Genomic DNA, 27,840 nt, shown 5'->3' with positions numbered 1-27,840 from the left:
TTTACAGAGCCTTACGAATAGAAGAATAGGGATATAATCTAGACATAAGTGGGTGGACCTCCTGCAATGAGTCTTTGGACTTCAACAAGCACCTAAACAAAGCTAAAAAGATGTCTGGGGTTGTTTTACATATCATGGTCTGGGATCACTTGTGCTTGCTAATGGTATGATGAAAAGTGACAATACATAAAACAATTGGAGAAAAGAGTGGTCTTATGGATTCAGAAAGACAAAGAACTCCCAACAGGATATAAAATATCATAAATAAAAAAAATTCCTCTTTTCATGCTATACTCAGTTGTCTTCTAGTTTTTCATAATTACCAAACATATCCTTTTCTCACAGAGGTCCTCATATGACTAGCTACAACCAAGAAAGTCACTCATAATCACCTCTCACCAACTAGAGGAATATTATAAACCTCATTCACAATCATATCTTCTGATGATATGATCAGATCTAAGACTCAACCCTTGTCTTCTTTCTGTTACATACTGCCCAGTTTAAGAACTCAAAAAATGCATTTTCTGAGTTCCAAATGTTATCTCTTTTCCAATACCATAATTGAAATTACTCATAATGATCATCCTTCTCTTGCTTACTAAGTCAATTTGCCTATACATTTTTCTGACCTATAGCAACATGTCATATCTAACCCAGTCAACCTCTATCTCACATAATACTACCTCATAACCACTGCCCCCTGCTCCCTTGTATTTAATCCTTGCTTTGCATAATTCTCCTGCTGTCATAAACACTATGCTCTCCATCCTTTCCTTGCTCTTACTATCCTCAAGAAAAACATCATATCCTTCAGGATATCATTCTCAGCAGCTATTTGCAGGTCAATAAACCCAATGGAACAACTTCATCTCCTTTATTTCTGATACTCCTGGCATTCATAAACAAGCAGAGCAATTTGTTTCTGGTCTATAGCCAGTCCTATCCATGCGACCCCTCATTTATGACTTTTCTACACCTGTTCCTGACTATCCAGCTTTATAACCTCTAACCCCCATATATCTTCTCAGATTCGACTACTCCCAGCCACCCCATACACACATTTTCTCTTCTAGAATCCACTCTCCTTAAAACATTCCCCTGTCTATCTTTCATTCCTATTCTCACATTCCTATCTTTCACAATGTTCTTTTCTTCATTCACAAACACGTCAGGCACACCTGTTCTACTCCGGCTCTCTTCTAGTAAGTATTTCAGCTGATTCAGACCAAATCCATTTGAATACAATCCAAGACTTTTATACAATTACATTTGTCTCTTGAATGAATTCCACACAGTAATAAAATGCAATCCCCTTTTTCATCACACAGTTCAGCTAGCATACTATTCAGGATTTTTGTTCACAATCAAGCATTCATTACATAATAACTGCCCTTCCTAGCATGTTGTTTTTTTCCTTCTTCAATAATCCTCACATTCCGTTACCCAAACAAATCATTAATTTCCACAGCCCTATACCTACTTTACATGTTTACTTCTTATATTCCAAGTATCAACCATCCAACTACCCTGCTCATCCTTGCTCCTGTAAAAATGACAATGGCACCCTCTCATCCACTACACCTTCAACAACAGAATCTCCACACAGCATCACACTAGTAATTTGCCACCTATTTTTCTTCACTGTCTCTCATTTTATTCTTTTCCACTCTTTCATTTCTCATTGTCATTTTGCCTTAATTTACTGTAAGCTGTAATTACACAAAAATTGTGAACAAACTTACCAAGAGTATAGACAATCAATATATATTTTGTATCAACTATCACAGATAAATAAAATTTTACTGAAATGCATAGACTTTTGCCAATATTACAGAATATTAAACTTATCTTTGCTTGGGCAGGTCTACCAACAGTCTTCCTTGACATCTGGCAGACTTCTGCTACAACTTCTTAGCTATTTTCAAATGGATTTCTTTCCTGTTTACAAATGTCTATGGAAGGTTTTTTTTTTTTTTTAGCCACAAATAATTAATAGTTCACAAAAAAGGATTCAATAATAATGATTCAAACCTTTAATTTATTATTTATTTATTTTTTGTCAAAGTCATTCTGGAATGCAATTCTCTCTTGAGCACATAATTAAACAGTTTTAAATTATTCAGATCTGAAATGTATGGTAGCAATTCAAAGAAACATTACTAAGATATAAATTCAAGATTCCATCATGAAAATTTATTATGGTTATAGTTGGATTTACTGCTGGTTTGCTAATTTTATAAGATGAAAATCCTGAGCTGCTGAGAGGAAAATCTCTGTCACTTCTCTATGAGACCAGTTAACTCATCTTCAGACCAAAAATCCCCTATAAAGGTTCTTTGCATCTTAGATAGGATTCAAACTCTGGTCTTTCCAACCAAAGGGGAAACTGTCAATACTGACTCAGCTATAGCAGCTCTATTGAAATTGGAAAAATGACCCCTGAACTTCCATATAAGTTTAAACTGATTTTTTTTTTAAATGGTGATCTCTCATGTAAGATGTTGTTCAATCTACAGAATACTAATACTTGATTATATGATTTGATAATGTTTCTTTTCACCCAACAACTTGAATGGGTTTAATGAAAATAGGAGAGAGAACCAAGAGAACTAAGTTAACAGTCAGCAAAATATTACATTATTATTAATAAGGGCTACTCCATGAAGTCCATAGATTCATTGAGGAAGGTGCTAAACATTATGTCAAGCACTATCTCTGATAGTTTGCCTTGAACTCATTCACATTCATGGCACCCACAACAGACTTCTACTCATTCACCACTCTCCAAGCAGAAAACCTAGTTCTAGCACATTTGCTAGCTACACTCTTGCTCAGTTTCCAAGGATGGTCCCTAATTCTCCCACCATCACCAGACCTATTCTGAAAAATTTCCTCTGTATTAATCTTGTTAAACCCTTCAGTAATTTGTATGTCGCAATTACATTATCCGTTTCTGTAACCACAAATCTTCAACCTGTTCTCATCTCATAAGGTTCATTCCATAGACCTGCTACCATTTTGTTCACTCACTTCTAGATCCTCCACCTCTTCTTCATCGTCAAGAAACCCACGGGACTAGATCTACATGCAGCAGTCAAGATGGGGTCTTATCAAGGCTTGATAAAGAGGAATAATAACCTGCTTGTCTCTGCTCATCAAAATATTCTTCAGTAACCAAGTAATCTGAGAGTGGCTTTAGCCACTTTTGCTACGTGCCCTCCATATCCACTAACACTCCCAAATCTCTGACTTTGTCAGTTCCTGGAATACAGGTCCATCAATGTGGTATACACTTTTCACCCCAAAATTTTAGCATAATCTGTATTAACTATTGCTTTATCCAACTTTGCATCATTGGCAAACAACTGAATATCCTCTCAGATCCTTTCCTATATCATTAATGTACAAATTAAAAAGTAACAGTCCAAGAACAGAGCCATGTGGCACACCACTAGTCACAGGCCTTCTTCTGACTCTACTTCTGAATAAACTACTTTCTGATATCTCCCCATCAATCACCCTCTTATCCACCTCACCAACTCTATATCCATTCCCATATGCTGCAGTTTATTGATTAGAATTCCACGTGATATCTATGTCAAAGGCTTTTGCAAAGTCCAGCAGTATCATTGTAAACCCATTACCTTTATCCAACTCAGCTGTCACTGCATTATAAAACATGAGCAAGTGACTGAGGTTATGATCTTCACAAAACCATGTTGCCCCCCATATAGTATCTCATTTCCATCTATTCATCTATCTTGCTCTTGACCAACTTCTCCAGTACCTTAACAACTCCTATTATGCTGATTGGTCTATAGTTTGCTACATCAGTCTTGAAGCCTGCTTCATGCAATGGAACTACCTCTTTTCACCCCTTTAGGACTACCCTAGAGCTGACACTTAGATTAAACTGGTCAAAGGTACTGACAATTCCATAAAACTTGAGCAGGTATACCATCTAATCCCATAGCTGTATTCACATCAAGGTTCTGTAATATGCTGTGCACCTCCATTTCATTTACCTCAGTTCCCCTATATGTCTTTGCCTCTCTCATTACTGCAATATCTCCACCTGGATGATATACTCTTGCAAAGTGCTCACTTGGTAATTCTATTATTTTGACTAATTCAGTTACCTCCCTACCATCAGCATTCATTAAAATCATTCTGCCATAAACATTCTTGTTTATACTTACAGCATATTGAAAGAACTGTTTGGGATCATCTTTGTTCTGCTAATTTCCTTACAAACTCTGCTTTTGCCTTTATTACCACAATGATTACTCTCCTGGCCCATATTTTGTACTGCTCATGAGCCTGCTGGTCACCTTTCTCCTTGAATTCCCTCCACAATTTTTTCTTTTTTTGCAGCTCCAGCTTCATGATAATATTTCATCCATTTTAACTCCCATTTGATTTACTTCCCTGACTCTAGGTATGCAGTCTACCATTATTTCCCTCAAACATTCCTTTACTACTTCCCATGTGCTATCAACATCCGGCCCTTGCAGTTTCACATGCCATGACTGATCCAAGCAATCTCATAAGCTTGTCATATTTACCAGCCCTTTATTCCACATATAACCCCTCTTAACTGAAAATTCCACATTTAGCCATCCCCCAGGTCAAGACCATATAATCACTCTCACCAACTGGTGGCAACGTGATCATATTGTTATAGACAAATTCTCAGATGCAATTACTAGATTGAGCACTCTCAAACCCTTAGTACATTCCATTATGCTGTCCCAGATAATTATTCCTTAGTAAATTATTTTACTAAGGAATAAATTTCCATTTCCTTCTTCCCATGTGTCCTGTCCTCCTTCCAATCTATATTCCCACAGCTGAAATTACCCTTAATAATTACTCACTCTCCACTCATTGAGCTTATTCGCCAATGTGCATGCTATTCCCATCATCTTTTCCATTCCCTGGTCAAATGCTATTTTCAATAGCCTGCAGTTGAACTTCTACTCTCTTTGTTTGCTGTTCATTGGCTGACTGCATCACAATATACATATCAAAAGGAAGTGTGTGCTGTGCATTACAAACACTAGGATAATTTGATGTGCAGCCATCTGCCTCCATATTATATATTATATTTGGTTTCAATCTGCACCATTATAATGGAAAAATTAAACAAAATATGTCTTTGGTACATATGCTAAAAACAATTCTAGGTTATAGTTTGATAACCAAATGCAAAGATACTATTACAAAACATTTTTAGGATTGTGTTTGATCATTTCTGTACCTGTTTTGTTATAACAGTCATGTAGTATTATATTTGGTGAAGTAGAACTCAGTATGATGCATAAAAGCCTCATGAATTCAGTAATATGAAATGTAATTCACATTTACATCTGAAATCAAGAACTGCTGATGATGTTTAAGATATACATGTCGTAAAAGAAATAAATTTAAGTTTAAATTATGGCAGAAATAAGAAGTCAAGCCTCACCTATGTCTTCATTTCCATATAACTGACATACAACTTTAAAATCACCTTGTATAAGTTTCTCTTGTTGGAAAACTTTTTTAATTTGATTTCTGTTAGAATTTTCAACATAACTTCTTCCATTTTCTTGTCTGTTACATGATGATTCCACCCGAAGCACTGAATGTTTTTTAGACTGCAGATAATTGAAAAGCAGCATTCCCTGAAACAGAAAAATTTCACATTTTCCTCAATTGTTATGCACTATATTTGATATAGCATTCAAAAGCACAAGTGTGAAAATTCTGAAAAATTTATGAAGGAATGGGCAAATCTCACACGTGAAACATATATCGCTAATATCTAGGATTATTTAAGGATAAAAAATGAAAATCTCTATGCAGCCGCTAAGAAATGTAGTCTAATGTAAACCAATGTCTAATTCCCATCCTTCTATTTGTGCTCTGTTATTATGTAGCCATACGAATATGAGGATGAATGCAAAAATTGATATTTTGCTAACCAAATTGTATCATATATTGGTTGAAACATAATGGCACAATACAATTGGATATTATATTAGCTGGAGCTGTTGCCAGTTATACAATCCCTCCCGCCAATGTTTACAGATCTGTCTACAAAGAAAGCAGGGCTAACATTGAAAAGCATTACTGGAACAAACTTCGTATACAAAAGACCTGAACACAAGAACCATCAACATTCAAAGTATTAATGGAAAGCATCTAACAATCAGAGGATTTATAGAATTATTATACTGACATAATTTGCATCACTGAATTGAAGAAAGCTAAAATAGGTGAGATTTAACTGAACAATAAATGTAAAAGTAAAAAATTTCTGCAAAGGTCTCAATCTCACATAAATGGATGTATATAAAAGCCTTTCAGGATGAGCTTGTATAGCTCCTTGAATTAATAAGGCTTGTCCTTCTTGAAAAATTAAACTATAATAATTCTTGATCTTGCACCAAGAAATTTAAATCCATTTATATTACAGGTGATAGTATTGTCAAATATATTTGGGGTTGAGGAAAAACTGAAGCACATATAGAAGAAAAACAACCACACAGCTTGACACCAATCAACCCACTGTTAGAAAAGAAAAAAAAAAGAGGAATAGTTGGTGAACTGTATACTGATTAACTGCCAATGTGGGCACACTGATAAGAAAAACATGTAATTCTTCATCACCTCCATAAGGTGGTTTGTGCACATTCAGATGCACATTTTAAATTTATTTTATTTAAAAATACATACTTACACACAAACACTTAACTAAAATACCAACATGTTCAACAGCATTACATTATATAATCATTATCATCACAAAATTCTGGATGTGTATCTCAAGATGCATAAACAACAAACATAAATGTTTAAATTTTTCTCCATATTAGCCTGTTGTCTGTAATGAGTCCAATATTATCTGATCTTATGGTTTACTCTTCTAAAGTGCTTCTAATTGCATCAATCCACTAAGATCTTGGTCTTCTTCATGATTTTTTCCACTGCCATTCTGTTATCAGAAGCCTATTTTGCTAACCTTTCTTCTTCCCTTCTGTTTAAGTGATCAGCTAATGTCAGTAACCTGAGAATATTAGCAGTGTTCCAATTACTCCCCAATCTCTTAATTCTTAATGATTCTGTATTGATGCCATATATTCACTCTCCTTTTTCTCATAACTCTATAATAAATATCTGTGGTCTCTAGTCTTTGGTCAACTATTTTATTTCTAACCCAGTTCTCAGTTAATTATTATTATTATTATTGTTCCGGGAAACTCCAAGGAGTCGACAGACTCATTGAGGGAGGCCCTAACATCATGTCAAGAACAACTATTCAACATTCACACAGTATCTATCATACCTTGCCTTGAACTCATTCACGGTTGTAGCACCCACAACAGACTCTGGAAGCTTATTCCACTCATTCACCACTCTCCAAGTAAAAAACCTAGCTCTAACACCCTTGTCAACCACGCTCTTGCCCAGCTTCCATGCATGGCCCCTAGTCCTCCCACCACCAGTCATATTTTCAAAAATATCTTCTGGATCAATCTTATAAAAACCCTTCAGTAATTTGAATGTCTCCATCATATCACCCCTCCTTTGCCTATCGTCCAATTTCTGCAGCCCACAAATCTTCAACCTATTCTCCTAAGGTTCATTACACAGACCTGCTATCATCTTGGTCACTCGTCTCTGGACCCTCTCCACTTCCTCCCCATCACGAAGAAACCCTGGTGCCCATAACTGGGCACAGAAGTCCAGATGGGCTCTTATCAAGGCTCGATACAGAGGAACAACAACTTGTTTGTCTCTGCATGTTAAAGTATTTTTCAGAAGCCAACTGATTTGGTGAGCTGTTTTAGTCACTTTTGCAATGTGCCCCTAAACTTCAACTCCCTATCCACCAACACTCCCAAATCCCTGGCCTCATCAATCTCCTTGAGTACGGCTCCACCAATGCGATATACTGCTGCTATTCTTTTCACCCCAAAGTGCATAACCTTACACTTTGCCACATTAAATTAACATCCATTTTTCTTAGCCCAGTCCTCCAAACTATCCAAATCATCCTGTGTACTCACAATTGCTCTACCTAACTTTGCATCATCAGCAAACAAGTGAACACTTCCTCTCAACTTCTTTCCAATATCATTGATGAACAAATTGAAAAGCAGTGGTCCAAGAACAGAGCCTTGCAGCACTCCACTAGTCACAAGACGTCTTTTAGACTCCACTCCTGAATAAACCACTCTCTGGTATCTCTCCTTCAACCACCCCCTATCCATCTCACCAACCCTATATCTATCCCCATCTGCTCCAGTTTACTGATTAGGGTTCCATGTGGTATCCTATCAAAGGCCTCGGCAAGGTCCAGTAGTATCACTGTAAACCCATTACCCCTATCCAGTTCAGCCGTCACTGTGTTATAAAACGTGAGCAAGTTACTGAGGCATGATCTACCCTTCACAAAACCATGTTGTCCCCCATACAATATCCCATTTTCATCTATCCAATCCTGTATTCTTTTCTTGACTAATTTCTCTAAGACCTTGACAATGATTCCTGATATGATAATCGGTCGGTAATTTACAACAACAGTCTTGGAACCACCTTTATGCAGTGGAACTATTTTCCCCTCTTTCCACCCGCTCGGGACTAACCCAGACCCGGGACTCAAATTAAACAAAATGGTCAAGGGTACTGACAATTCTTTAGCTGCTTCTCGTACAACACGAGCTGGTATACCATCCAATCCCATAAGTTAGCTTGAACACCGTCTTTCACTGTTCTTCATATTTGCCCAAATTTGTTACAATAGTCATTCAGTTTCAGTCCAAGAATCCTACAGACTTTTACTCTATTTATTTAATAGAGTAACAACATCATTTGTATAAGGCAAAGAGCAGGAATTAATCGCTCTAATTTTAACATTAGGTTTAACATAACACTTTCCTTCATAATGTGCACCCTTGTTTCACACTTGATTTCACATTAACGATATAAATATAGATCACAACCCAACTGGCCACAGATCAAAAATATATGCTTTGCATCCATGTAATTATGGACATATCTAAACATCCAGGCCAAGTATGGTGGTTAAACCATCTTCATATACCTCCAATTCTAACTACTACATTGACAACTCAAATACAGACAACTCAAATAATAATGCCTGATATAGTTTCTCATTTACATCATATAATTGTAGATTTCAACAGCTTAGCACCTTGTCGCATGCCTATAGAAAATGTATATGACAAAGTACCAAAACAAAACTTAAATATAAATCTTTGTTATATTCCCATGATTTCTCAACTGTTTTTCATAAAATGAAAATCAGATCCTGACAACCTCCATTTGAGTTGAACCAAACTTATTCTTCAAGTTTCCCTTCCACAATTTTTCTTTATCTCATCTTGAGTATGCCTGCATTAATTTTAGCTGGAACACTCAGCAAAGAAATTCCTCTAACTTTCCCATTCAGTTTTATTTCCCATTTTACAGATAGGAACTATAATAGCTCTACTCAATCAACTGGAATTTAACCTTCTGAATTATGCAATGGAGCCACAGTAAAAACTTTCATATATCAATATTTCAGCATTTCTGGTCTACATCTTCTAATCCAGCTGCCTTTTCCATATTTCAGGCTTTTTCTTTTTTTTACCTCGAGTATGTTCCAATATGTGCTCCTGATTGCATTTCCCTTGAACATTTTCTAATACTATTCTGTCACTGCTTGTTTCCAAGTAATTACTTTCCAGAATATCTTTAGTTTTTATATCTATTTGATCATCTGTTATTCCTTTTACTGTTATGTTTTCCTCCATTTCTAAGCTTTCTCAATAGCCTCCATAACATTTTCCCACCATCCTGTTATTTATCTTGTATATTCTTACCAAAGTCTTCCCATGACTTTTTTTGCTACTTTTATCCTAGCATAGCTCCCCTACTAGGAACTTTCAATTTTTTTTTTTTTTTTAAATCTCCAGGATTGTTCTTTTAACATGTGTCCACTATGGAGTTCCATTTTTCTATCTTTGCAGACAACTTCACAAGTTGTCTTCAATATTGATTGATTCAGCTCTCTAGCTGAATCAATCAATATTATCTTCAGTGTTTGGCAATGAGACTCCAAGTTTTGGTTCTTGTTTCATTTTTTCTTTAGTAATGTTTTTATAGTCGAGTCTATAGTTCACTTGTAAAATCTGCTCAACTTTACTTCTTAAAAATTTCTTATATATTGTTCTCTTCAATATGATATTCATTTTTTAATCCTACTTAAAACCCTGTACACTTTTGTATCCTGAACCAGCATGGAGTTACTGTTATCAACAAGTCTTTTAATAATGACTATTAGTTCATATACTTTTAACATGTAAACACAAAAAATGATGATAATGTTTATTTACAACTTGAAACTAACATGCCATCCTCAGTGTAGGATTGGTTGAACAAGGTAGGATCTGGCAATAGATTATTTTCAAAAATATTAATGCCATGTGAACACATGATGTGACAACACAATGCCTCTGAAAACTCAATGACTAGTGCATGTCCTGAACAGAAATCCCCAGATGCTTACCTTTATTATTAGCTTTGTTCTTTTCTTCAAATTTTCCAGAACTCTAAATGTCTGAGATTTATTTTTTCCGACCCCACTGTTTAAATCCCTAACAGGGAACAGGTCTTACATTTTTTTTATGCTGCATTCTCTAATTAATTAAATTCCTCCACTTTATTCCCAATCAACTTTAAATGCTCATCCTTTGGTTCTCTGAGAAGCGTACCAAAGAAAAGAATCATGCACATGCAGCCGTTGGCATTCTTTGAAAGCCACATTTCCTTTCTGCTTATACTAAAGCTCAAAATAATTGTGAACAAATTATCAAGAAATATAAAATTGATTTTGAAATGTTAAAAAGAAAAACTTGTTTCACACTGAAATGGCAGCCATGCTTTATAGTAGTTCTTTTCCAAGCTATTAGCTGTAACTTTTGTCCAAGCTTTCCACTTCTAATGCACAGGAAAGCAAAACAAACAAAAACAACAAAAAAGCCTCTGCCTTTTTACTTTTCCTCTAATTATTAAAATAATGGTCTTGGTAAATTGTATTTGTATCATTCCAAACTCATAACATTCAAGCCTCTATTGGTTTTTTTGCCAGAAGGAAATCAGAAGAACCTTGTCCAAACTGGATACCAAAGTCTTTGCTCCAAAACTGACTTGTTTTCTGTTGCATTTTCATACTTTTCTATTCTACTGGTATTTATCCTGAAACTTGAAACTTTGCTTCCATTCAACCTAGTTGGCTAGGTAGATAATACCTACTCTCCAACCAACATGTCGTGGGTTCAAATCCCACCACAAGCACTGATGCTTATGAAAGTGGTGAATGTTTTCATCATCTGATATGAGACCATGGCCTGCTTATTGGAGGCATGAAGTGGCTTGAAAAAGTTTCACATTTGGTTTTTACAGCATGCTTTATGGATTATCTAACCCTCAGCCCAACCATAGTACTGATACTAATGTGCTATACATTTATGACCTTTCATGATGAGATTCACATTAAAAAAATAAATTAAACATCTGTTCCTAAGAGGGAAATAATTATCAAATTATGTGTGCTCCACCTTCTATACAGCCAACTTTTGTGCTGCCTGGAAACTCTTCATCTAATAAATAATCACCAATATATATCAAGAGGAGATCTTGTTTATAATACCTATCTTTGAATGAATGGCATTTCAAAATATTGAGTTTCTCAATATTCCTGTGAAACTCTTAAGGCATTCAATTATGTCTGGTACAAAGATCTCTTAAAGCTTGCTCCCATTTTATGGTCTGTCTGTCTACTAACTTCTGTAATTGGGTTGCCAGCTTCCCCCCCCCCTCCCCCTCTCTGCCAGTCTACAAATGTAGTTAACAAATGAGCCAGTCTAAAAATGTAATGTTAAAAAGTTTGTTTTCTCTATCTATTTTCTGCCCATCCCTATATTCAAAATGTTTGACTTCATAAGAAGTCAAACAACTTCTTATGAGGTGGGATTACTATTAAAAAAGAGTGGAAGCAGTTTCAGAGGATCACATGAATTTGTTCTGCTTTTTTTTTTTTTTTTTTTTTTGTCTTTGCTTTTATGAGAAATCAGGAATAGGGTTGGAGCTCCAGGTAGTTGTGAGAAAATTTTCTAGAAATGTTCATACAGTTCATAGCTGATTTGTAATTTCTTAGGGTGCATTAATTGGGATTTACAATATTTTGGATTTAGTTTTAATATATTTTGTTTAAATGCTTCTACTAATTAGATGGATATACTCTAGAAATGAATGATATATGCAAGTAACCACAAGAAAGATATTTATTTAACCAAATATTTCGGTCTGGAAATATTTGGTTAAATAAATATCTTTCTTGTGGTTACGTGCATATATCATTCAGTCTTATGTCACAAGTATTCTTAAAACAGCAAATACTCTAGAAAAATTAGCTATTATTTTTAATATTAAAGACTATATTACAAAGATCTTACTCTGAATTGATGGGCAATCAGAAATTCAGATACTGAATTGTTCATTTGTATGTACAGAGGCTTCTTAGAAGAGACCAAATAGCTACCATTTTTCATTACAAATGTGTGAACAGGATAGACAGCATAACTGGGCACAGACATTTCGATATGATTTGTATAGATATTCTTTTTTATTTCTTCGGTTTCTTTCCTAAGGGGAAAAAATACTTATATTACTTGTGTGGTATAGAAATGCATTCCTGATAAGATTCGTGTAAAAATTCATTCTAATCTGTTTGCAGATCTCTTTATATCACCACATATCCTAATTTATCAAAATTTCAGTATATACATGCATATATTACATAGTAGAAATAAGTAGGAAAAAAAAAGTAGAAATAAGAAAAGGTGGCAAAAGCATGCATGTGTGTGTGTATATATATCTGGAGGGTCTTCAAAAATATTCTTAACTTTTGCCACCCTCTTGTTACTACTTCCCTTCCCCACTATTGGGTTAATTGGCTTTTATTTAACCTTTTCCCTGTAAAAAAAAAAAAAAAAAAAAAAAAGAAAAAAAAAATACACGCTAGCCAAACTCTAATTGCTAACTTATTTTCCTTTTATATTTTAAATTAAAAATAACATGAAAAACTCCAAACTATTTGTTTTCAAATCAAGGAATTCGTTTTTATTTATTTTATTTGTTATCAAATAAAAATAGTCTTAGTATTTGTGTACAATACTTAACACTGGGCACTACCTACTTTATCCTGTCAAAATTTAGCCATTGTATACGTATGGTGGTCTGTAAAGTTCTCAACCACAGATGGCAACACTATCGGTAAGTTTTTTTGTCTAAGTTGGTACATCTGTCATAAGCATCCATTTAAAACTGCAAGTCATTCTATCAAGTAGTTTGTTTTATACAGCTGTCTGAAGCAAAAGTGTTGTCTGTATCCCTTGAAATGGATAAAACTGAGTATTGTGCAGTTAAAAAAATTTTGATGTTAAACCTTCTTTGTAAAAGAAGGTTTAACATCAAAAGATATTCATTTGAAGTTCATAAAAGTTTATGGACACTCTTCTCCTTTGTTTTCTACAATTAAGAAACGGGCTGCCAAGTTTAAACATGGCCGTACCAGCCTTGAAGATGATCCATGTGAAGGACGTCCAAAAAAGTGTAACAACACCAGAAATCATTGATCAAGTGCACAATATGGTATTGGATGACTGGCAAGTCAAAGTGTGTGAAATTGCTGAGACCATAGGCATTTCAAAAGAACGTGTAGGATATATTTTGCATGAAGAATTGCATATGAAAAAGCTTCGTGCAAGATGGGTGCAGCGCTTGCTCACAGCAGATCAAAAACGCACTCGCGTGAAAATCTTTGGTGTCAATTTATTACTATGGATGAGACTTGGATTCACCATTACACACCAGAATCCAAACAGCAGTCAAAACAGTGGACAGAAGCCGGTTCTTTAGTGCCAAAGAAGACAAAGTCGGTTCCATCAGTGTTTTGGATGCTAAAATTTCGTTTATTAATTACCTTGAAATGGGTAAAACAATAACCGGGGAATATTATTTCGATCTTTTAACCAGATTAGAAGAAAAAATTCATGGGAAAAGACCCAGTTTGCAGAAGAAAAACATCATCTTTCATCAAGACAATGCACTTACCCACATAAGTGTTTTGGCAATCTGAAAATTAAGGGATCTGTACTATGAATTGTCGGAACATCCACCCTATTCGCCAAATTTGGCTCCCTCTGACTTCTGTCTCTTTCCAAAACTAAAACTCTTCCTGGTGGTCAGCGTTTTTCTTCGAATCAAGAGGTGATTGCAGCTGTAGAGGAGTATTTTGCAGATCTTACTGAGAACCACTACAGGGATAATGACGTTGGAGCATCGCTGGATTAAATGTATTAGTCTTAAGGGAGATTATGTTGAAAAATAAAAATAATTTTGAAATTATAAATTCGTTTTTTTTCATTGTTAGGCCGAGCACTTTTCAGACCACCCTTGTATTTTTCAAAACAGGAGTATATACATAGGGCAGTGTAATATTTTTTTTTACACATGTCTGGATCTCTCTCTCTCTTTTTAAGTGAGGTTTTTTGAACACACAACACAATAATCAATCAGGAGGATTATCTTTTTTGGTTAGTAGCTTTCTTGAAGTATGGAAATTAGAAAAGCTTCTCTTATGAGGGTTAATTGACAATCTGCAAGATTGTACAAAGTAAAAATAGGGAAAAACATTGTGTGATAATTTAGAATTTATGTACAGGAGGTGAAAAAGGAATGTACCATTTAAAGTCTTTATGTAAACATTCATCAGAGCACTGTAAATGAGAAGCAAAATTGTAGTAAAAAAAGTTTTGAAAAAGCGAACAAGTAATCTGTTGACCAAAACAACTGAAGGTAGTAAAGAATGATGAAAGGAATAGTAATGTAGTGGAAGCTGAAAAACAGAGCGCAATTAATAGTAAGATGGTGAGTGGGGGTTGATGGCAAACAAGCATGTGCGACTGGTGACAAAATAGCAACAGTGAAAGACAATGAAAAAAGGATTCAAAATTTGAAAGCTGATAGTGAAGATGAGGTGGATGCAGAGTGAAATGAAGAGAACTGTATACATGCATGGAAGAGTGAAGAAGATGAAATGAATAATGTTGGTATGAAAGATGTAACAAAAGACTTGTGAATGGCATTGTTTGGGAATTCGATTATTATAGGTGTCATAAATGAGAAGATGCACAAGGTTTTTTTCCTGGGGGTAAAATGAACAGAGTGATTGAAGCATCAGATATGATGAATAAGTGAAACAAGAGTTGGTAGTGATAGTAGGGACAATGACTTGACTGGGAAGAAGGAGAATGTAGGATTGGATATCAGGAGGTTGTTGAGAAGGATAAAAGTAATAGTGTGATAGGAAAAATAGTCAGTGTGTTGTCCAGGTATGACAGTGATGAGATGAGACAGAGAGCAAGGATTATATATGATATGTTAGCAGAAATGTGTGAAGAGAAAGGAGTGCAGTTTGTTAATGTGTGGAATGAGTATGAAGGATGAATTGAACTGTATGAGAATAATGAACTGCATCTGAATGGTTTAAGTGTGAGACAGACTACTGCCGGAAGGGAGAGCAGTGAGTGCAGAAAATGAATCTGAGCAAGTAAGAAGTAATATGAAAGAGCAGGAGAGTAAGGAAGGAAGGAGAGATTGAAGTAATGTTTCTGAATGAAGAAGTAGACAGTGCGAGTGTAGAGAATGAGAGAAGAAGTGTGCAAGACAAACAAAAAAATGGGGAGATTCAGGGTGGACAGAGGAACACAGCCTGAGAAAGACTGATGGTTAAAGAGGATAGAGGGTAGAAGGATTGCGGGGCTTGGATTTAATTATCTCATCAGAGGATGCTATTATAAATCAAGTGTCAAATCTCCTTCCAGTTGGTGAGAGTGACCATGAAGTGATTACCTGGGTGGCTGCCAGCCATGAAAATTTCTCTGAGGAAAGAGGAATTACAATGCTGGTAATTATGAGAAGCTCAGGAGACAGCTTGCAGGTGTAGCATGGAATGAGGAATTGGGTGGAAAGGAGATCAATACTTGGATAACATTGAAGAACTATCTAGTAGGAGCAATGTGTAAATGTATTCAAAGGATCAGGGGGTTAAATAAGGTGGGTGTGATATGGATGAACAAAGAGAGAAAAAAAAACCTAGAGAGTTCTTTCAATATGTAGCCAGCAAAAAAAAAATTATGGTAGGATGACTGGAAAAAATGGTACAAGGACAACTGCCGTAGAGGATATAGTTGGGATATTTAATGAGCAGTTAATAAAGGAGAAGATGTCACAAAGATGAATGTGTCATATTCATCTTTGTGAATATGACACATGGAGAGTTTGAGAGCAGGCCTTGATTGGGCCACATATGGATTACTGTGCACAGATATAGTCACCTGGTTTACAATATAATGAAGAGATGCTGGAAATGGTCCAAAGGCAATTGACTAAGGTAGTTTCTGAATTCTGGAAAGTTGAATATGAAGAAAGGTTGTGAACACAATTTGAAGTCTAGTGAATAGGAGGAAGAGAGGGTGATATGATAGAGATGTTCAAGTTGGTAAGGGGTATAGGATTAAATTTGAAGAGGTTTTTCATAAAATGTTGGGAGAGTGGAGAAAACAAGAGCTCATCCCTGGAAGCTGTATAAAGGAGGGTGTGAGAAGCTGTTTTTTTTTTTTTGCATGGAGATTTGTGAATGATTGGAATGCAATGCTTGAGAACATAGTGTCTGCAGCAAATTTGAATGTGTTTAAAGCACAGTATGATGAGCTGTGTGTATGAGAAAGGGACCTCCTAGATGAGTCTAACTCCATGGAGTCTTAGGATAATAAAATTATCTATGTCTGCCTATCCCCATATTATTTTTGAATTCTACTACACAATGGGACATCCTTATTGGCTGATTTGTCTATCTCCTTTTTGTAATGATTTTGTGCAATTCTCATGATCTGTGGTAAGCTCCACACTGCTTGCTATATTTACTATTCCCAGGAAGAAACGGACCGTGTGACACATCGGCCAAAAAATGTTTCATGCTACATGCAAAAATATTTTCTGAAAAATAGCAGATACAGATGTGCTTGAATTTAACTGTAGTATACATACAGATGTCAGCATATGCCTGTGAAATTCAAACATGCTTGAAAGTTGTTTTGATTTAATGTAAAGAGTTGTAAAAGTGTTTAAAGTTGAGCTTGAGAATACTTGAGCTTAGCAAGGATGCCATTTTTAAACTGCAAATTAACAGTGAAAAGGTTAAAAGAAATAATAACAGATTGAAGAGCTGTTGTGGTTACTTAGAGAAAGATCATGAAGAAAGAATGTTCTTCATGTTAACTGCATGTGCTTATCACATATCCTTTTCTTTAGTGTTACACGGTGATCAGCGTTCATTTTAGACAAATTATTAACTCTACAAACATGTTATAAATAATTATTTTAATTTCCTGACATTTCTACCTTCATATTAAGGTCATCATCTGGAGTATACACATATATATGTATGTACAGAGACAAGCTACGAGTACATTACATTTCACACAGTATGCTAAAGAGACAAATCAAATCATTGTCTCTTTAGCATACTGTGTGAAATGTAATGTAATGTAGCCTGTCTCTGTGCATATATGTGCATTACTCCAGATGATAACCTTAATATGAAGGTCAAAACGTTGGGAAATTAAAATAATTATTTATAACTTGGTTGTAGAGTCCATAATTTGTCTAAAATGAATGTTTATCACACATAGTAGATATAGTTGGTATGCTTCATAGAACTTTTTTTTTGTAAGATAATGCTCTCTGTATGAAACTGGTTAGATGAGAAGGCATCATAAAAGTTGATCATATCATATACAGGATTAAAAACCAAATAAAAAAAAAAAGTAAATTCTTATCCTAAACCGAGCATGACCTACAGCAGACATGTATTATTTAATATGATCAAGACCCAAATTTTAATGCTAATCAGATCATATTGAAATGATTTTATTAGCTTTAAACAAAAATGCCACAACAATATTAGACATATAAATTAAAATTATTACTGTTTAGATATTTTGAAGGAAATACAAGAAGAATGAGTACTTATCTGATAGTGAAGAGAGATACTGTGGAAGAGTAGGAAATGAGTGGTGACATGAATGACATAAGCAATTCAAGCATAGCAAAGTCAGGAAATAGACAATGTAGTGCAAATGTGGTGAATGACATGGCAGAGAGTAGTAAGACAGAGGAAGATGCAAAAGACAAGTATGGATACTCTATGGATTTGAAAATGGAGCAGGTATCAAAAGTATGTTTGAGAGGAGAGAAAATACAGAGGAGCTGGTAGGAGCAAATGATTTGCAAGGAAGTGTAAATTAATCAGCATGAGATTTGCAAGTGTAGCTAGAATGTGAAGGAAGAGAGGACTTGAATTTGTTGATGTACAGGATAAATTTGAAAATAGGAGAAAGAACCATTTGTATGCAGATGGCCTGCATTTGAGTGAGAGTGGCAGTGTGAAGTTGGGTAGATTGTTGAGAGGAGGAGAGTGTGTAGCCAGTCAGGAAAATAAAAACTAGATGATGGGACTGAGTGTAAGAAACCATAATTGGTATGAGATAATGGACAAAGAATGACAAGATAAGGAACTGTGGGAGGGTAAGAAGGACCACGTAAAGTTACTGTGCTTAATACACCAATGCAAAGGAGTATTAGGAATAAGGATGTAGAGTTTGTGGCTTGATGAAGTTAGTCAGTCCACAAATCATTGGCATTAGTAAGATGTAGTTATTGGAGGATGATGTACTCACAGGAATAGAATAGGATGGCGATAGCATTTTTGAAAAAGACAGGAAAGATAAAAAGACGAGGTAGGGAATTGCTGAAGATTTCATGAGTTGTGTCTTCTCAATGCAGAACTTGAAGAAAGTAGTAATGATAATGGCTTTCAGGACATTTGGTGTGAGGTTCAGGTTAGCAAAAATTTTAGATATTTATTAGAGTCCCTAGCCTGTTGCTACACGCTAGATTCTCTAGTCTGTAGTAACATGTCATGCATATGGAATGTAGAGGTAAATGATTCTGAAATGTTCAGACAGATGAGACTGGTGAACAACAGGAGGGTGATAATAATGGATGACTTTAACTATGGAAGTACTGATTGATTTGCAGGAAATAACATGTTAAATAAGGAGACGGAATTCCTTGAGCTACTTAGGGAGAAAATTACTTTATGCAGCATGTAGTTGAAGCAACACATGAAACTCGAGAGTTAGATTTAATAATATTGTCTCACATGATGTCACCAATTGGAGAAAGGTGATCATTTGGTTTTGACATGGGAAGTGGTTAGATAGGTACAAACTTCATGGAACTACAGAGCCAGGAACTATGATAAATTAATGAAACAGATTAGCGATATGTAGTGGCTTGATCAACTGAAGGGGAGAGAAATCAGCAGTACCTGAGACTTGGTCAGGAATCAATTACTTATGGCAACATAAGAATGTATTCCTAAGGTTCAGAGGATAAAGTATACCCTTAAGAATTATGGAATAATGCATGAGCTTCTGAGAAAGAAGATGTTATGGGAGTGAGTTTGTCAAGGTGGTCGTCGACCTCAATAGAGATAGAACTCAAAGAAGAAGAATGAGGTGATATAAAGAACAGGGAATCCCTCAGCAGCATGAAGGCAATAAGATAATGTGTTAAGTAAGGAAAGAAAAATTGGCAAAGTAGTAAAGCAATTGAATATGGAACTGACTTCAGCTGCTGGAGATGGAACATGAGTCATATCTGCTGCAACATAGTGCAAATGTTTACTAAGTAATTCATTATTGTATTTCATGTGGAGGGGGGGGATTAAGAATAATATTGAAAAGCAACAGAAAGGAGGACAGAACACAAACAGTTCAAGAATAGGATATCACCATATATTATGGCAATGTGCAAAAGAGCAGGCTGTGTCTTGACTTGGTTGTTCAATAGAAGCCTGGCAACAGGAACAGTCTCAGAAAAGTGGAAACAAGGAAAAATAGTGCCACTGAATAATGGAGAATTCAAGTTGGTAGTGTTCAACTATAGGACAGTCTGTATATCAAATGTAGTGGAGAAGGGGGGAGGGAGAGAGAGAGAGAATAATACAAACCTGAACTGGTCATTCTGAGAATGGAAGTCATTTGGGAGAACAGCATGGGTTTGTTAAGGAGAGGTCATACTTGAGTAGTGACTCGGCTATATTTTATAACTGGGTGCCTAGTGTATTAGTCAGAGAAAATACTTATACAATGATTTATCTGGATTTGATCAAGTATCACATGATAAACTACTGTTGAAAGTGAGCAGGATGGGAGAGATAATTATTTGGTAGCTTGGTTACAGGGATGGTTGACTGGCAGGAATCAGCAAGTTGTGTATGGGATGTGGTGTCCCAAAACAAGTAATGTGATGGGGGGGGGGGGGAGATGCCATAGTGTTCTGTTTTGGGTCCACTGTAACTTATACATCAATGATATGGTTTACAGTGTGAAAGATTATGCTAAAATTAGGAAGAGGAGAAAATTCTGAAATGATGTTGTTTGAAGAATATTTGAACAGAATGGTGTTGGGGATGAAGAATAGGGGGATGTAACTTGAGTGTTGCTATGTTATGCAGCTTGGCAAGAGAAGATGGAATGAATTTTATAATTTCTTGAAGGAAATTTCCTTCAGAAAATGATGACAAGAGAGCTTGCTGAATATGGAACTAAAGTTCACAGGACACAGTGTGAAATTTGAAGGGTTAGCTAGAAAATTGCTGCTATAATACAAAGCATACTGACATATAAGGATAAGGAGGTGATAGTTTTCTGATCTATGAGTATAAGGCACCAATTAAGCCTCACTTGAATTTCTGTGCAAAAAATCTGGTCACCTGATTATATTGGCAATAAGGAAACATTGCAAAGCGAGTGAAGAGGCAAATAATTGCTGAATATAAGGACAGATTGAGGGAATGTGGGCTACTGAGCATGGTGAATAGAAAAAGGTTGATATGATTAAGGTGTAATTTGTAACGTGTATGCTAGTTTAAAATTTTTTTTAATTATTTTTTAAAAGACAAGCCACAAGAAGCTACATTCAAAGCAAACTTAAAAAGTTAATGAGAGGAGCATATCAAATAGATACAGATGAATTATTGCACAGCATAATGAGTGATGTGAGAATGAGAGCTCATCCCTAGAAACTGTTCAAAGGTTGTGTGAGTTATGACAAGGAGATTTTTTGCCTGGCAGGTGGTGAATGAGTGAAATGCATTGCCAGAATAGGTGGTGAGTGCTTCAACATTGAATGTATTAAAAGCAAAGTATGATAATAGTTATTGTGGTCTGTGAGTGTTTGACTCCTGTGATGAGTGTCCTCCATGGAGGCTTAGATGAATACTATACAATTTTTGGAGTGCAATCACACCTAGTCCTGAATTCATTCCTTTCAAGGAAATCCATTTGACATAATCATTAATTTGTGTGCTAGTTTAAATTTTTTTTAAATTATTTTTTTAAAAGACAAGCCACATAAACTCAAGAAGCTACATCAACTCATTCAAAGCAAACAGTTAAAAACATCAAATTTTACATGGAATTTTAACAAGCAGCCACTCCCATGTGAATAAACAGTATGATACGAAGTTATTCAAATACTTTTCTGCACTACTCCACTTGAATTATTATAGAGCTTATCTCTGAAAAAGTTCTGCTTCTAAAGAATAATTAAATTGCTATCTTAAAGACATGGCCACACCCCAGTTTAGAAAAACTACAATCATTTAACATTATAATAAGCATTTCTTTCAAGTAGAATTATATATACATATAAAATAAGATACTTTTCTTTGTTCAATATATTTAAATTCAAAATAATTCAGATTTTCTGAAAAATGAAATTCCAAAATTAGGATTATAATAACTGGCAAACAGCTGACAGCAAATAAACAAATGAGAGAGTATTATTAATGATTGCAGATGAATTAAACTCAACCAGAATATGTTTGAAGTTCTGAAGTGGTATGGTGAGACAGGTTAACAGGACAAATTCTGTCCTGCACAGAGAGATAAACCTCACATACACATATGGTATGTATACATATAAATATTGAGGGCTATAATTATGGGTCATTTCAACTATTGGGATATAGATTGAAGGGAAGAGAAAATATGTAAGATGAAAGAAAGAAAATTTATAGGGTTACCAATGATTATCTTAAGAAGCATGTTAAGGAAGGAACTCAACTGTGTAAGAATAACAGATTTAGTAACAGCATTTGAGAATCTCACTATAAAAACTGACTTATCCTCTAGTTGGCAAGACCTGTATCAAGAGATACATGTAGAACTATAAGGCAAGTGATTATAATAAATTGAGAAGGCACTTAAAGTTCAGCATGAGAAACTGTATGACAGAGGAATCAGCAATGCATGAATAGATCAAAGGGTGTCTGAAAGAAGCTATACCTGACATCATCTCCAGAGTTAGGAAAATAAATTGCATGGGAGTTACATGGATGAATAAAACTTAAAAGCAAGGGCTGCATAAAAAGAAACTGTTGTAGATCCAATACTGAGAAAAATATAATGACTAGGTACAGAAGTAGTATGAAAAACATCGACACTGAAAATGTAATGAGGAAGGCCAAATCTGACTACGAGAAGTAGTTAGCAGAGAAGGCCAAGGGGAGATAAAATTGAAGAGAGAGAGAGAGAAAGAGAGAAATGACCATGGAAGAATAATCTTAGTGAATTTAGAGTGGTAGGAAATTGTTAGATGCACAAAAAATATCAAATTGTTATGTGATCACTTTAGCAAGTTGAAGGAATACTGGATAAGTTTGAGGTATTAAAAGTGCTGCAAGAGCTTGATTCAAACAGCAAGGAATATAAGTATCAGTGCTAAATTAATGTGCATGAGTAAAATTCCTAATGATTGGAAGAAGGGCAAGATAATTCCCAGGACTCGGGGGAAAAAAAAACTTGTCTGCTTATTCGTGAGTGAGAATTTTTAGTTGCCAAGTAAAAAACACCAGAAGAGGAGTTACAGTTAAATTATCATTTTCATTTATGTAATGACAATCTTGTTTCATGGTTTGCGCCATAAATAGTTTTTTTTTTTTGTATTTTTATCTTACTGATCATGCCTATAAGGACATGCTTATCATTACAATTGCTTGTTATTCTGATTATTACTAATTCTGACATAATAGAATATGAACAGTAAGTGGAAAGGATATACTTGCATCATTTTATCCTTAGAGAAACTACTCAATTATACTACAAAGTGACTAACTAATCAAATGTAGTAATTTATTTGCTGTTTTTTTTTTTTAATTTATTTTTCTAACTTTGCACTGGAAACAGTGCTATATACTATGATTCCACGTGTAGGACCAGAAGAGCCCTAGGCCCCCAAAAATATCCTGTGGTATCCAACTCCAGAACCTGTGGATTTGTGAAGTCACTCTTTAGTAAGTTTTCCATACTGCCAGTGTGCCTTGCAAGGCATGCAGAGAGTATCTTGAAATCAGTCTGAGCGAGCACAAAGCTTTATGAAGTTCAAATAACTCTGCTGGCACCATACACCTTTAAAGGCCACAGTTGCATAGGTAAATTTTGGTATGATGTGGTGTTCTTCCTGATGTAGCCCTACCAAGTCTTGGTTTTCAGCATAGTTGGCAGCTTTCTCATGAGGGAAGATAGTGAATGGTCACCCACCACCCAACTTGTACCACAATAATGACTATCTCCTCTTTGTACTACAAACTCAGGCTTCCTTAATCTAATGTTGCTCTTATAGTGGAATTCTACTACTGTTATCCAAACTTGGTCTTCAACCCATTCTCTATAACCCTCACTATTGCACTGTGTCCTCTGACAAATACACCATGTGTGTGATAGCAACATGAGCCAAAGTTTCTAAACTCTGACAGCCTCCTCTGCAGTTCTTATCGCTTCTTCCCTAAGTTATAGGAGCTCAAATCTGCAGAGCACTGATTCTTGTCCTTATTAAATCTATATATTTGAAACCAGGCAGAAAGTGAGTTTCATCCATGATCCACTGATGCTGAGAGGAAGCATGCTTAGATCCTTGTAACGAATAGTGCAACATTAAATTCTGTCTTTGTTCAGCTGAGGCATTTGTACTCTGTGTCCTTCCATCAAGCAACCATCCAGGGGTACGTCAATAATCATCCTTAATACATGAAGTCTTAGATGCAGCAACACATACTTCTGAAGTGGGGAGAGAAAATTTCTGTAACCTGTATAAATGTAATCTAGGTGCCAACCATTGCAATGAGGAAATTCCAAGACTCCCATGGTTTACAGTGGCATGGAAAACTGCCTGTGACATATCGTAAGGGAGATGTGTAACCATGAACGGACTGTTGAGTGAATTGCTAGATCCATCTGGAACAGTCCAGAGAGAGACTTTACCTATGGTAGAGTCTAGGAAGAAGAAGAAGAAGAAACTATTCAGAATGAAGTGCCTTTGTTGAGATTTAAGTGGAGCTTTATGATGAGAACACTAAGGTATCTCCACTCCTCCAGAATGGAGATAGAATGCAAGAAAAAACAAGGGAAAACGCAAAGTTTTGTCCCATCAGGTAGAAACAAGGTTGTTTCTACCTGATGGGACAAAAGAAAGAATGCTCAACTTTGTTGCATTGATGTTTAGGCCTCAAATGTGAAAGAAGTCAACTACTTGGTTGAGATGGTCCTGCAAGCCTTTTCTAGTACAGGCTATGAGTATAAGGTCATCAGCTAATGCCATATATATATATATAGAAGCTAATTTTTCTTATAGAAGTTGCCAACCTGGCAAAGAACACTTGTTTTGCTAATCTTTCCTCTCTCATTCTGTTTAAGTGACCATACCACCTGAGATTACCTTCAATATACGAGTTGTCCCAGTCCTGAAAATACTTCAGGTGCAAAATTTGTTTGTTTACACTTGGATAAAGGATTAAACCGAGTATATAATTTCTTGGTATCTTTAAATTTATAGTACAATCAAGTGGAAAAACTCCCAACAACTATCTCTAATCCAGAGTATTTTAATAAGGTGGGGACACCTTTTGGCTACTCGTATATGAAAATATGACTTCTGCATAACTTAAACCCTTGTATCACCTTTTTTTTGTTGGTTTAAAATCAACTGTGAGATGCAATGATTAATACCCTTGGAGGGTAATGGATGGCAATGCTGTAGCCAATGAAGTTCTAACTGAGGCTCGGCTATTGCTGTTACCCTCCTGCCATGATCAGAGATTTAATAGCTCAATAACATCTTATCCCTACAATGTTCTCTACAGATAACGGGGAAGATGAAAAGTATTCTTGCTTTGCCCCTTTAAGCCAGTCCTTATAAGGACTTTGTATCACCTCTGGGTCTGGCTCACGCTGATGAGATTTTGGCTTTTGGCAAGATAAGTACTTTGGTTTTCTTTAGTTCATTTTTTACTTTGATTTTATTTTACCCCCACTAGCACTGGTCTTTATTAAAATAAATATTAAAATTGCTGATAGTGCAATTAACATCTGCGTTACGGGATGACTTTTGACGATATCAAGGCCATCATTTTATAGTAGCTCAAATAAAGCATTTGCTGGTGACGTAGAATTATTTCTGAATCATGGGATTATTTATTTCTCAGTCTTACGACTGAAAGATTTTTTTTGTCTCTTACAAACACAGAGGTTATAGTCTTTTTCCCTACCATCAAATTCCTGATATGTACACTCAAGGGGTGTACAGGATATGATAGCACTGCATGAAAAACACCATTACTAACTTCCTATCTACAATTTTCCTCCAAATCAATCTGTTACTTGTCAAGACTTCAACATTATCAGATCTTATATTTCCATATTCTAAGGCACTTTTTACTGTATCAATCCACCTCTGGATCTTTTTCCTGCCAACCTGGCAAAGAACATTTCTTTGCTAATCTTTCTTCTCCCATTCTGTTTAAGTGCCCATACCACCTGAGATCAGCTCTGCTAACACACTCCCAGATGCTAACAATATTAAGTTCTTTCCTAATATCCTCATTTTTAATATGACACTGATGTCATCTGTTTATCACTCTAATCTTTCTCAGGACTCTCATATCTGTGGACTCTAGTCTTTGGTTAAGTGTTTTATTTCTAACCCAGCTCTCAGATCCATAAGTTAAAATTGGTTTGAACACCATCCTGTATCCAGCTAATTTAGTGTTTTGACTAATTTCTCTCTTATTCCATATAAATTTATTCAGTTGACTTCCTACCATACCAGCTTTGTTGACTTTGTGGTCTATTTCCATATTTAATTTACCATCTTCACTAAAAATCGTGCCTAAATAGCTGAAATGTTTTACTTGTTCTATAGATTCTCCATTCAAATTGCACTTGATATTTTCAATGCTTCTGCATATTTTCATTTTCTTGTTAATGCTGACCTTCATACCAAATCTATTACAAGAGCTATTCAATTTAGTCAGGTAATCTTGCAGACTTGTAGCAGATTTATTTAGAAGTATAACATCATCTGCATAGAGTAAAGAGATGAGATTAATATCTCCAATTTTGATATCAGGTTTAATACCACTTTCCTTCATAATGTGATCCATATAGATGATGAATAACAAAGGGGATAATGTACACCCTTGTCTGACACCAGATTTAACATTAAACCATCTTCCTGTACTTCCTTTAGTTCTAACTGCTGACTTTCAACTCAAATAAAGACTAAGTATTGCTTGATATAATGCTCCATACAACTGTAGCACTATGAACAGCATCTCTCTTGGCACCCTGTCATACGCCTTTTCCAGATCTACAAAACTGAAATATAGATCTTTGTTATATTCGCACGATTTCTCAACTATTTGTCATATGTGAAAATTTGATCCTGACAGCCTCTATTTGGCCTGAATCCAGCTTGTTCTTCATCAAGCTTCCCTTCCACAATCCTTCTCAACTGTTTCTCAAATATACTTGAATAAATCTTACCAGGAACACTCGGTAGGGAAATACCTGTATAATTCTCACATTCAGTTTTATTTCCCTTTTTATATATGGGTACTATGAGAGCTCTACTCCAATCATTTGGAATTCGGCCTTCTGTCCAGGCCTTCTGAACTATGCAGTGCAGTCCCATCTAAGATAATGGCACCAATTCCTCCAAGGGTGTGAACTCTAGGAATTGAAATTCCCAGATGTGATGAAGTGAGATGGGTAACTAAGGTTTTAAAAGAGATAGTCAGCGCAAATAAGATTTATTCTTTCACCCCTTACAGTGGAGGGAAATATTTAATTGTTGTTAAAGATGTGGAAACAAGGAACCGGGTATTACAGGTTTTATTTTCTAAGGCAGCACAGTTATTCCTGTAATGGTTGGGAGGCAGGTAAAAATAATAAAAATCGAAAGATTTCCAATGGAACATATAGAGAGCAGTAATGAAATTCTTATACAGACATTTTCGAAATGGGGCAAGATTAGTAATATACAAAAGGGTTTATCAGGTGAAGATCCAAAATGGTTTTCAGGTGAAGTCACCTTCATAATGGATATGAAGACATCCGTACCAAATTTTATCAACATCGGTACAAACCGAGTTATGGTAAACTATCCTAGTGGAAATTGCCTCTAATCTAAATGTTTTCACTGCATGGAGATTGCTGATCAGTGTCTCAAACCCTGTCAGAAATGCAAAAGTTCTGAACACCGCTTTAATACTTGTCCTTTTAGAACTTTCGCTAAAAGAGTGGGAGCACTGGT

At 35.6% G+C, this 27,840-nt stretch overlaps 1 protein-coding gene across 3 annotated transcripts in view; it reads right to left on the bottom strand.

Moving 5' to 3' along the window:
- Window positions 1-27,840, bottom strand: part of LOC150097166 (uncharacterized) — a 201,597-nt gene that overhangs the window by 5,967 nt on the left and 167,790 nt on the right. For all 3 annotated transcript variants that reach the window (XM_090407304.1, XM_090407305.1, XM_090407303.1), the window contains 2 exons: window positions 12,513-12,702; window positions 5,471-5,669 (listed from right to left, as the gene is read on the bottom strand). In XM_090407304.1, the coding sequence (XP_090263430.1) occupies window positions 5,471-5,669; window positions 12,513-12,702 (389 nt within the window). The remainder of the gene's footprint in view (window positions 1-5,470; window positions 5,670-12,512; window positions 12,703-27,840) is intronic.

The sequence above is a fragment of the Typopeltis vanoorti genome, chromosome 17, assembly GCF_054136105.1.
Source record: "Typopeltis vanoorti isolate ZY-2024b chromosome 17, IOZ_Tvanoo_1.0, whole genome shotgun sequence".
Classification (NCBI taxonomy): Eukaryota; Metazoa; Arthropoda; class Arachnida; order Uropygi; family Thelyphonidae; genus Typopeltis; species Typopeltis vanoorti.
The sequence above is the reverse complement of the archived record's forward strand: the minus strand, read 5'-3'. Positions and strand labels throughout refer to the sequence as shown.